The 12,921-nt window shown below is 43.1% G+C and overlaps 1 protein-coding gene across 1 annotated transcript in view; it reads right to left on the reverse strand.

Annotated features, from left to right (window-relative positions):
• The window catches only part of LOC119722419 (tyrosine-protein kinase receptor Tie-1-like), a gene marked incomplete at its 3' end in the record, with an annotated part of 30,531 nt that overhangs the window by 16,020 nt on the left and 1,590 nt on the right, over positions 1-12,921 (reverse strand). The window contains 3 exon segments of the mRNA XM_038192527.1: positions 432-569; positions 1,688-1,819; positions 7,385-7,660. Coding sequence (XP_038048455.1) covers positions 432-569; positions 1,688-1,819; positions 7,385-7,660 — 546 coding nt within the window.

Here is a 12,921-nt window from a genome sequence, read left to right on the forward strand (position 1 = left end):
TTCTAATTTTTTTTAAAAACATTTTCCTGTTTGCATTATTAATGTTTGACCTGTTCCATATAATTTTAATCTGTCATCGATTATTTTAATAGTTTCTAGTATTACCGATACTGATTATGGATTAGCTGGTGATTTCAAAAATAATAATAATAATTGTCCATGGCATCCAAAGCTTGTGCCATAATTTTGTTACAAAATGAAATATCTCTGCCGATTCTGACTTTTTTCTGCGTTGCTTTACTTTTTTTTTTTTTTTTTTTTTTTTAGAGATTTAACCCTTTTGATGAACATTTTGAAAACGTTGTTATTAATCATTGCCACTTGTCAGTAAAAGACGATTTTAGTGTTATGTGAACAGAGGACAAATTGATCAATACAAGAGTTGTTAAAAAGACAAAAGGCGGTGCAAACGAAAGAGCAGCTATACTTACGCAGATCGCACGCCAGGCCGCTCCAGCCCGTTGCGCAGGAGCTGCCGTAGGGGTCGGATAGGGTGAAGTGCATGTGTTGACAACTGTCTGCTTTGCATTGCCGTTGACAGGTCGGACCAAACTTGTTGCCACCGCAAGCTGTTTCAAAAAAAAAAAAAAGTGGTTGAGAAATCATTTCATGATTACAAATCGGAAAATGCTTTTGAAGAAATATGATTCATTTATTTGTTAGAACCCCTTGTCAGTAACTTTGTTTTCTCTCTTTGGTGATCAGTCGCGATCTGAAAGTTTGGTTTCGTCTTGTTTATCATTCTGTGAGTTGTTTTCTTTGTCATTTTCCTCCAATGTTATTATTTCCTTGTCTTTAAGAATAACACCTGGATGAATACTTATAGAAATGAAAGTCAAATTCAAATGCTTTCAGGAAGTTTCAATCGAATGGATGTGCCGTGCAAGGCATTGTGGGTGATCCCGCCATGATGACCGACATGCCGTGCGAACATGTCGTGCGCATGCGTCAGTGGTGACCCAGGGTCACCGGTCAAACAATATCGAGTCAAAGACAAAGAAAGAAATTAGGGGTGTAACCCATTACATGGGCGAAAAATCCGTCCGCCGAGCTCATGAATAAAAGTTACACACTCAAATTATTGTATATTAGAGAGTTCTGAGAGCCGTGGAATTAGGAAATTGAAGACATGGCACTGCACCTCTGGCCTTGACTTGGGGCTTCCACCTCCGAGCATTTCGGATGCAATTGGGTCCGAAAGTGGCGCTATTTAGCCATGTTGTGGAGGGATCCTTTTTTTCAAGATGGCTACTTTTCCGCTTTGGGGAAAATAGGGGTCGTCTTCTTTGGGTGGGAATATCTCAAAAGTCAATGGTCAACCCACCAAAAAATGAAAAGAAAATGAAGATGACACATTGATCATCATTTTTCTGTGCAGCTTGAATACCTGTGAGAGTTCTGAGTATTTTTAAAAGAATTTTGAAGTATGCGCATTCAGCACTAGTGTCTATGGGAATCTTATTGCAGGGTTGCACCCTTGGGGACCAGTGAAATACCAGCGTATAGCGCCCTCAATGAGTAGACGGCACCGAAAAGTGATGCACCTAATACCTGGATGTTCCAATTACATAAATGACCTCGTCTTGATATAGGTTTTATTTAAACATAAGGAGGAAAAGGAGATGCTTCAGGCACAAACGTCCTTTTGGGTAAATGAAATGTTTCGAAATTCCTCAAAGTTTCTCACCGATTTCACACTGGTCGCCCATGAATCCCGGAGGGCAGATGCAAGCACCGGTCCGGTCGTGGCAAACCCCGCCGTGCTGACACGGCAGGCAATTCTGCTGGCAGTCGCTACCATACTTGCCTTCTTGACACGCTGCCGAAGAGGAAAGTTATTCAAAGAAAATCATATCAGTCAAAATTGAAACAAAAGTCATTGTTTTAGAGTAGTACATGAAAATTACATAATGGAGGTGGATACCGGATTTTCCAAATGGGGGGAACTAGTGTTGGTTCGGGGCTTGGGGTACGGGTCGGTGAGGCATTGCAGTCATAACAATATAAAAGGCCTAGACCTATAGTGACGAGTCAATAACTTGAGCAATATTGAGTGATTATGTTATTCGAGGAACTTACGTTTTTTTCCCATATATATACAATTATTAACCTTGGTCAGTTTGGGGTGGGGGTGTGGGCGGGCCGTCGCGACGATGTGTCGCGACGGGGAAGTTTTCATTGTTAGGCAAATTAGGACTGAGTTATGGGGACTTTCTGCTGTCCCCACATCGTCTTCAGTCCCCCTAGTACTACAGGACAAACTCGTGTGTAGTCCCCACAACTACTGAACAAGCAATGGTGTGTATGTGCACATGACTTTACAGAGAACAAAATATCTTGTCCGTCCTCGAGCGTTGGGTCTTTTGTTGAAAACGGTCCTCGATCGTACGGTTATGTCCTTTGTGTATGGGAGAGTGTTATATTACAGGGACAAAGGAAATCACACAGACCATTGTCCTCGGGCGAATAGATATTCACGACTGTGTGCGTTTGTTTATGGTGTAAATCGAGGACATACACATGCAACATCATCGATGAATCGAGTTCAGAAACCAAATCGAGGACTCTTTGGTTGGAAAGCGTGTACAAATCCAACGAGAGCTGTTGCGAAAAAGTTACAGAGGAGAAGGGAAGAGGAACAAAAGAAAATCCTCGATATACAAATAAACCCTAAACAAACGAGTGTGGGTGTGGGTGGGTGTGTGTATTTGGGGGGGGGGGGGCTGTTAGCCATCCCATCACCACAATAATATTTTGATCCGCTTTTTACTTGCTTTAGATATTTTTAGGACATTATTAAATCAATATTATTGCTCGAGATGTGAACAAAATATCCTGGAGCTTTTGATTACGGCGGTGGTATTTCCTTGATGAATATCAACCGCGAAATCCCGTTCATGTTTACACAAAGTCAACCGAAAACTGAAAGTGTTTGAGAGAGCCACAGTCGCAAAAACGTTGTAACGCCAGGAGGTGTCATAAACGTCAGAAATATCGATTAAAGACTGTCACGCAGTATCAGCCAATTTGAAGTATCAGTGGTGTACTTTCGTTGGTGACCACTTTTTTAGGCTAAGCACCATGCATGGCTCTTTCTTGTCTGTAAGACAAAGAAAAGCCAACGTTTCATAAATGGCAACATATTTGCTGTAATGATAACACAATCATTACATTATAGCATAATGTAACTTTCGGCAGGTTACTCTTCCAGTAAACAACACAAGAACAAAATTGCGGTTTGCGAACAAAGTACCATGCTGCGCCGAGTACAAACGGAAGAAACTTGGAACTGGTGTTATTGTGGGCCATTTTCGAACAGTCATTTACTTTCCAATTCCCTGGGGCGGGGAGCTTTTGTTTTGACTCAAACTTGTTTACAAGCAGGCTGCCCAACCGACTTCCAAAGTTTCGACGCGTAGCGTAGAGGGAAATGATGGGCACGTACACGGCGCGCCATCTTGCCCTTGCACGGTATATGCTGCCCAGGGTTCACTCAAATGATCATAACAAAAACAAAAACAGGGTATGGCTAGCGTGCCAATAACAGGAAGTTGCCATCATTTACTTACAACTCTCCATTGTTACTGCTAGTCCTCGGGGCTACAAATAGAACCGCATTCAATGGACCGATACTATGTACTTGTTTTGGGTGTAAGAAAAAATGAGCCTTGACTCCCATGTTGCCCTTCACTTCCGGTTTTTGTGTATATTTGCGACCCAATAGCCACCCGAGTTAAAAACAAACTTTAGCCGAGGTCGTTTGTACTATGGCTGGTAGTTAATTGAAGAAACATGTTATGCGTTATGCTTGTCGGATCACTGCCAGCAAAATACCTTGGCCTGATACCATGAACCTATACTAATAATAAACTACTGCCTATAGCAATGCGTGTATAGACAGGGCAAACGTATCTTAAATGCAGATACAGCAGATCATTAATAATGATAAAATCATTACAGCAGATACTATGATGTATTTTAAGATACGTTGGCTTTTTGTTTTATGGCAACTTTGTCTTTAAAAGTTACACATTAACTTACTATCTTATACGTTATGATGATCTTGCATTTATGGAACTGGCAAGCGCAAAATTAGTACAAGCACATAAGTTATTGTGGCGCATGCATTCTGCTTGCGACTGGCTCTCAGGTAAATCTTATGCCTAATTAGCAGATTAAAGCTCCGCCCAATGTGTTTTGACCAATCACAGCCGTGAGTATAATGCCCGACACGCGTGCACGCGCGCGTACGACACGCGCGGATTGAACACAATGCAAGCAGTGTGGCACTGTGAGTTGTGAGTGCACGTCATGTTGATGCCGGGCCCACGTGTGCAGTGGGCGGGGCCTCCTGGGTCGGTTATTAATTTGCAAGACGGCAATGCTTTTGTAATTAGCAGCCTTGAAACCGTCCCATTGCAAAACCAATCACAATAGACCATTATCATGTTGCGGCCAAATTCACATTCAAATCAACGAAACCAAAGCGAGGCTGGAAGGAAAAATAGTCTGGTCCCTTTTTGCCCAAAAAACATTATCATTCAGTACTGTTCTTGGATACTGGGAACATGACTGAAATGGTGGCAGCATGATAAAGGTATATCCGCCAAGTTGCGCGACACGTGGCAACACGCAAAGGCCCATACCGGCTTTTGGGCGCGTCCAGGTCCCTGGTAATCTACCAGCTACAGACTCGGCGTCTGATGATCTGTAGTCCTTGAACAAGTAAAACTTTGTCCCATGGTAAGACAAAATATGGCCGGTCAAATGGGCAGACGTTTCCTATTTCCTTGGTAAAACGTGGGGCTGTGTCTGTGCACCAACGAAGGTTGGTCGAAGGCTTCATGATAGGATAAGCATCAATGAAAATCCTTGCTAGAATCCATTCAACTCAAGGTTCAATAAGTTATCGGTGACGTGTAACTCTATGGTAAAAGCACACGGGGTAAAGATGCATCAGCTCGTACTCAATCCAAACTATATAAACTTGTTGTTTCCTCTGATCTATGCCAACAATTCAGAAGCCCTTTTTTATGAGCATTTTATGAACAAGAAAGAAATAATACAGGGAAACAAAGGTCATATTTCTATTCGGCTACAACGAGTAGATACTTATTTTAACTGCACTCCCAATATCACACCGCTTATAACCAATATGGCACATTCAACGTCAATGATGAAGTCAAACCAAAATGGCCGTCGGGCAAAGGGACTCATTCGGGATCGGTCGCTTGGTGGCAGCACATAAGCAGCTCTGCGAGTGCATGTAATGATGTAATCAGTTGAATTGGTTCAGTGTGGTAAGTCTGGCATCAAAATATTCAGATACTTCTACTGGCCCACAAGACAAAGGAATATCTATATATATAAGAGAGAGTTTAACTCGGCCTCCGAGACGATGTTTGCTCATGAAAGGATCCGAGACCGCGGGCTCCCGCGGCGCCAAAATCGCTCCACGTCCGTGGAAAAATACGGAGGGTGTCTTCCGCCGGGTCGGACACTTCGGGTCGTCCTGATTTTCCCGTACGGACCGGCGATCCTTTTCGTCTATTTTTCGTGACAGCATTTTGCACAGGAATTTTCCGTCGTGTGCGCTTTCACGTTGACTGCCTGGCCGCCCCCTGTGCTGGCTTTTCTGCGAGTCTAGACTGTGCGAGGTCAGCGAGGTCAACGTAGGGGTTTCGTTTACGTGTTCTACTCAGCCGTACTGCCAAAGCGTTCACCAAATTGTGATATGGCGTGACCTTGGTAAAATATTTTTTCTCCATGGTGCGTGGCCACCGAGTGCCCCTATTCTTTCATATGCTTCGCTTGCCGCCCCTGCGCCGAGTGCAACGAATACTCAGAAGGACTACACATTAAGTATGCCTTGCGCGGTCTGACCAATCGAAAGTCTACACTGCGTAGTATATCCGGGCTATGCAAAACTGTCGATGGCAACGCGTACTGCAGCCTGCTCCACACCCTGGAAACGAGGTTGGGTCTACGGTGCTCGCTATTTGCATGATTTGAAGCACAAGCATGTGAGTGACGTGTATAGTGCTCTGTTGCTTCCATCGTGTGTTAATACAGCTCCATGCTTCCACCAAGGCTGAGCGTTGTGAGTTCGCTGCCCGCCACAGTGTTGCGTTATAATTTCGGGGGCCTGTCTGGGATCAACGAAGGATCGATGCATTGCTTCAAACATCGCGATCTTAAACGCAGTCACACAAAAAATCAACGAAAATGTGTCCGATCCGGCGGAAGACACCCTCCACATTTTTCCACGGACGTGGAGCGATTTTGGCGTCGCGAAAGACCGCGGTCTCAGATCGTTTCAGGAGCAAACATTTCTCGGAGGCCGAGTAAAATTTGCTCTTATATAGATGGTTGACCCAAGTTGAATAACAGTTGACTCGACAAGTTCCTCGCAGACAGTCTCGCAAATTGTAAGACGTTCAAGTTTACGTTTGTTGAAGAGTCCAATATACTGAAACTTAATTATGACCTTCTTAATCAGCCTTCGCCTGTGTACTACGGCAAGCCTTTCAAGTACGTTTTCTCACAAATGCCACTGCCTCACAAAATGCCAATTTAACAGACCAAAGGGAACATTTACAGACTGTTGCCATGGTACATAATTATCATGGGCGTCAATCGGTGGGGGACGGGGAACCCCTCCACCCCCCCCCCCATTTTAAAGTGGTGGAGACTTTTTTGGTCCCCCCCCACTTTTCTTCCCCGAATAAAAATTGTAGCTACTACATGTATAATGATTCCATTACTCAGAATAGCTGATTCAATGACACCAAACTCGAAACTGATGTTTAAAAGATGATCTTCGTTTTCCAAATGCGACTGCCTCACAAAAAGCCAATTTAACAGACCAACGGCAACATTTACAGACAGTTGCCATGGTACATAATTATCATGTGCGTAAATCGACGGGGGACAGGGGACCCCCCCCCCCTCACACACACACCCCCACATTTTGAGGGGGGACATTGTTTGGTCTCCCCCCCCCCACACACACACTTTTTCTTCCCCGAATAAAAATATTGTAGCCTACAATAATGATTCTATTGCTCAGAATACATGTAGCTGATTCAATTACTCAAAACTCAAAACTTTCACAGATGATCTTTTGCTCAAATTGGTTTTAGTGATCAGAAATTGCCTCAGATCACACAACAGAAATTGATATTCTTTAACTGCATGTCTCACCAACTATATCCCCCATTTACATTTAACTCCCCACATTTTCATCCCCAACACTACGCCCTACCCGATCTATGATCGGGTAAACCAGCTTGTGTTATAATAAACCACAGTATATTGCACAAAACAAGTGGTAAAAAGTCTCTAAGTTAAGTAAACCGTGAATCAAATCTTCCTTGAAACTCACCTCTAACGATGAGGCGAACGAAACCCCCCAGGGACCGGTTGGAGGTCGGGTAAGCCTCGTAGATGCCCGCATCCGCCAGACTGACGTTGGGGATCTCGTAGATTTCCTCCCCGGGCGGAATGGAGGAGATGTTGGGCGAGGCCGGATCGACGTCCGCCCCGTTGAACGTCCAGCGGGCCGTGTCCGATGCCGGCCGCCGTCCCTTGTTGACCATGGTCAGGCGGGCGGTCTCGCCAAGACTTGCCGTCACCGTCAAACGCTCTGGTTGGATCAGGGCTGGAAAACAAATTGAGAAAAGTAGAATAATTACAGTCTTTTCCTTAAAGGAAAACCTATGAGAGCAAAAGGATGTTGAAGGTGTTCAGTCTGAGCTGTAGACAAATTTTAGTTATTACTACTACACTCTAAAAACTCGAGGGTCAGATTTAATACTAGATCCGGGTCCTATGGGGCCTGACAAGTTTCCGGGAAAAGCACGCGTCATGAATATTCAAAATGTCTTGTTTTCAAAAAGTGACACCAAAATCAGTATGAATCATCATCTATGAATATGCATGAGCTGTGATGATGTGGGATGTTCTACATAAGAGACTGAGGCTGCATCCGAATCAGCTGTCTAGAGCTAGGTCTAGGTCTGCGCCCATTGAAAATACGCGGGGACGCGCTGACAATAGACGTAGCCGTAGCTCTGGAAGCCCGTTTCGGACACGGCCTATCATTAATTTGCCTATATAATATGCGAGCAGTTTCGGACATTTACTATGCTTGAAAGACTGCCTTTTGACCTCGTGATTCTGACCATTCAGCGGGCGCCTTCTATATCGGGTCTTCGGTTGTAACGCGTTGTTGTATTACAAAAAACATGGCATCCAAATTAACCACTCAACAGCTTAGTCCACATATCTGATCAGAATGGCGTCACAGTTTCTAAAGTCGACTCCGATTGGCTCCCGCGCGGGTCGCATACAAGTTACAGTGCTCACATCAGACGAATACGGAGAGGCCTCCGTTGGACGCCGGGTGATACTCAGACTAGGTACGGCCTACATCAATAATGCGTTTATCTCAATCGTGCGGAAACAAGCCGCGTTATTTCCAGGCACTTCTACGTGATCGACCCAGTTTTAGAAAGTGCAAACAAAACAAACAAAAAACGCCCCAAAATAATGATAACCAAAAGAAAGTTTTGTAGGGGAATGGATGTTGTTGCTGCATGCACGCCCTACTTACTTCGATAAGGAAGTCGTGTGCTACATTGTTTTATCTCGTTACATCAGCTACATGGTGGTTGCCATGCGACAATGAAAGATTGAACATTGTGCTCGGGCGATGACCCCGAGGGCGTTCTTATACTTCCTCGTTTTCCCCTCGATCACTGGGCTCAACCGAACTTCACATGTGCGCGTAAAATGGCATCAAAACGTGAGCGCATGCGCATCACCAGGGCAGGTAAATTCATCACAGGGTAAGTCCATATCACTATACTCAAGCATGATAATTAAAACCATGTGGGCGGGACGAAATTCTTTGCCACAGACCATTTTCATACTTGCGCATTTTCACTAATATTATACTTATTTGCATTTTACAAGTTCAAAACAGCACATTAATTAATTGAGCTGAACATTTTAAATTGAACTTGCAAAGATTTGCGACTTTATATTACTCGTTTTGCCAAACCTTATAAAGAAAATGCCCAACACTGAGCGCCTTGATTGACTTCAAGTGAAGAATGACGCCAGTTGACAACAAACCAAAGCAGTTCATTTACGACTTGAATCAAGTCTATCCGCATATTATTGTCCCAGTTGACAATATTCGAAAAATGTTTTAAGGCTTATTTTGTTTCGATTTCTACTTTCGATATGAGCCATATGTGTGCTTCCTCCCAGTGTCTCAAACTTTAATTGGTTTCGTTTGAGTTTCCTTTTTCGAATCTAGTCATACTTGAAGCATATTGTGTTGTGTGTGGGCAAGCAATGATGGCTTTAGGGGACACGCCCCCTCCCCCTCAAAAGTGTAAGTGTCTCGCGAATCTGTAACAAGGGACCATTCTGTGGGAATTCGAAACAACATTTAAATAATTCGTTTGTTTGAAAACATCGGTTAGTAAATCTTAGCAATCCAACATAACAAGTTTGTTTGTGTAAATTATCTGTCAAAGAGGGATAGGTTATTATTTTGAATACATAAAATTCCTGCCATTTGTTGTTGAAATAGAAACTAAACACACAAAGCAGAACGTCTTTTCTGTGGCGTTTTAACCGTATAAGTTTGTCCATATAGACCATTATCATGTTGCAGCCATCTTGATTTGTTGCCATTCAAATCAACGTGACCAAAGCGAGGCTGGAAGGGAAAATAGTCTGGTTCCTTTTTGCACAAAAAACATTGCCATTCAGTACTGTGATTGGATACAGGAAACATGACTGAAATGGTGGCAGCATGGTATATTCCGGTATCTGAAATAAAGGATGACAATGTATTTTGATGTCTGTTGTTTGAATGATCGAACGTTCATATGTTTTGCAGAAAGTTGCAATCTTTGTTAGATAAAAAAGGGGATTTTTAGAATTTCTTCGAATCGTCAAAGTGTTTTACAGTCACTTCCCAAAGCTGTTTCTGGAATTCCAAGTTTTTTCCTTGTTACGATGAATTATTTTGTTGTTTGTCTGGGCTGTCAAAACAGGTGACCGTGATATACCGGGAAACTATTGCTGGTAATTTGATAGCCGTGGTCCTGTAACGAGGGTCGTGTGTCGCGGGGAGATAAGCGCAAGGGGCAGGCGGGCTGTGATCTCTCGCCCGCTCACGGTAGAGCGATATTCCGTATGGTGCACGTACCAGTGCACGACATACTAAACAAATTGAGCATGTCACGATTCGGTTTCCTTGTTCTACTGTTCTACACTTCTGACGTGCTATCCCTTCCTTATCTTTGTAAAGTGAAGAGACTCTGAACACCAGACATTTTTATGTAACTCGAGCAAGAAACGCAATATAACGTATGCTGGGTGAGTAAAAATAACGAAACCCAAATGTCGGGACCATTGTTTTAGTGAAGTTCTGCATGCAGCACTATCAAAATCTAGGATATGAAAGCCCAATTCATAAGCTTTCTTTTACAAGAATCATTCAAATCACTCATGTACTTTTCAAGTTACGGAGTTTTAAACACAACCACCGTTTTAAAGCTCTGTCCACGGATCACAAAAAAAGGTGTGTGTTCTTTCAGCAAAACGAAAACAATTCACACACATTCTTATGTGATTCGTTTTCGATTTGCTGAAAGAACACCGAACTTTTTTGTGATCCGTGGACAGAACCTTAAAACGGTGGTTATGTTTAAATCTCCGTAACTTGAAATGAAAAGTACATCATGAATGATTCTTGTACTAAGAGAACGCTTATGAATTGGGCTTTCATATCCTAGATTTTGAAAGTGCTGCATGCAGAACTTCACTAAAACAATGGTCCCGACATTTGGGTTTCGTTTTTTTTTACTCACCCTGTATGTAATGCGTATTTCGCCAACCGCCAGTCAAACAGTGGTTTATATTTGGATCAAACATTCCTACGAAAGCCCTTAAGTGTCATTTAAAGTATAGCCTATGTTTCCTACAGCAGGCCTGGAATGGCACCAACGGTGCAGTGTCAAAACTTTCGGTGTAATTTGAAGAAAATTATTCCCTGGATTCTCACCAGGAAAAAGGACACTGACATATCGAAAGAATAATATATCAGGAATACGCTTATGGGAATATCACAGGTGGTTGTATATTCGTCGAACGCGGGTACTTTCATTTTCATGGAACAGGTCCCAATCCGGGTTTGTTTATTTTAATGCATGTAACAGTTGTGACCGATTTGAGGGTTTAGATTCGATACCCGAATAACGTTACAACCTTGTAATCGAAAGTAGTGATGATCAAAACTGGGAACTATAGGTTGACTTACAGGTAAAACTCAACAGGTTGGTTGTCTTTACCCTCTTGAGTTATGATCACCCTTGACCCTCGGCCTTGAAGCTGCAATTCCCGACGGTCTGTTCCATTTGGCGATATCACCGTGTTTCGTTTCGAGTTCGACAAGACGTCTGAACTTCCCAAGTGTTGTTCAGCGCCGCATTGCATGAGAACGCCGTGTACACGTCCAACTCGGCAGCGGTCGTTTTATTAGTTTAGAAGCACGCAATTCGGGCAGCACAATATGTCACTCATGTACGAAGGATGCACCCTAGTATACAAATTCCCGTAGGCACCGGTGACAAATCCCCATACTTCAACATTCTTTTTAAAATACTCAAAACTCTCACAGGTGTTCAGGCTGCACAGAAAAATGATGACCAACATGTCATCTTTCATTTTCTTTCAATTTTTTGGTGGGTTGAACATTGGCGTTTCGAAAAATTCTCGCCCAAAGATGACAACCATAAAGCGAATGGCCAAACAGGAAAAGTAGCCATTAAAAAAAAAAGGATCCCTCCACAACATGGCTAAATAGCACCACTTAGTTCGGACCCAATTGCATCCGAAATGCTCGGAGGTGGAAGCCCCAAGTCCAGGCCAGAGATGCAGTGCCATAATGTCTTCAATTTCCCAATTCCATGGCTCTCAGAACTCTCTAATATAGAAACATTTGAGTGTATAACTTTTATGCATGAGTTCGGCGGACGGATTTTTGGCCTATTAACTGGGGTGTCAACCTAAAAGCTTGCGTTTCCTTTACAATTTTCTGTGAAAGTGATTAGCGACCAGGCGATGGGTCAGTGGGGACTAGCGAGGGGCTTATGCAGGAAATGTGGCCCTGGCGATTGTCCAAACTTGTACAAGGAAAGGAGGTGGGTTTTTTTTTTGGGGGGGGTAGGTTTTTTTTGGGGGGGGGGAGGGGTAGGGGTGTGGGGGGACCCGGAACTTGCCATAACTTAGGCCTGTCCTAATTTGTTTTGTATCTTATCGGCTTTCCTGTTCTATTTCTACCAGATTTCCCCCTTTTTTGTTTCCGCTTCCGGTATTGGATGGAGATAAGGGGCACTTTGTGGAAACCTCAAGGCCACTGGGTGAAAAAGGTACCGGAACGTTTATACAAAAAAAATCCAGTCAACTTTGGAGTCTTCCAAGCCGAAATTAACCAGGAAGTGTGGCACAGTAACTCGAAAACAACCCGTGTACTACAGTGGCCCTACGCCACATCCGGACATTGTCTGAAGCAACATTCAACAAACAAAACAACTCACCCAAGTTTATCTGGTAGTCACAGTAACCTTTTAAACTATTTTGTATCCAAATGTAAAATTGTTAAATGCAATCATGACATATTTTCAGTCAACGAGGAATTTGAGGCCTTCCTTGTCCCCAACAACTTAAACATCCCATTTTAATGTCGGACAAAAGCGAAGACAAATTCTCTTACTTAATTATTTTTATGGTGAACTAAATTAGTATTGCGATTCTCTATGAAGAGTATATGATTGGAATAGATGTGCACAACTGAAATGCGTCGATTGTATATAATTAGAACATTATTTCAATGCTGCC

The sequence above is a fragment of the Patiria miniata genome, unplaced genomic scaffold, assembly GCF_015706575.1.
Source record: "Patiria miniata isolate m_02_andy unplaced genomic scaffold, ASM1570657v1 HiC_scaffold_15, whole genome shotgun sequence".
In the NCBI taxonomy this organism is placed as follows: Eukaryota; Metazoa; Echinodermata; class Asteroidea; order Valvatida; family Asterinidae; genus Patiria; species Patiria miniata.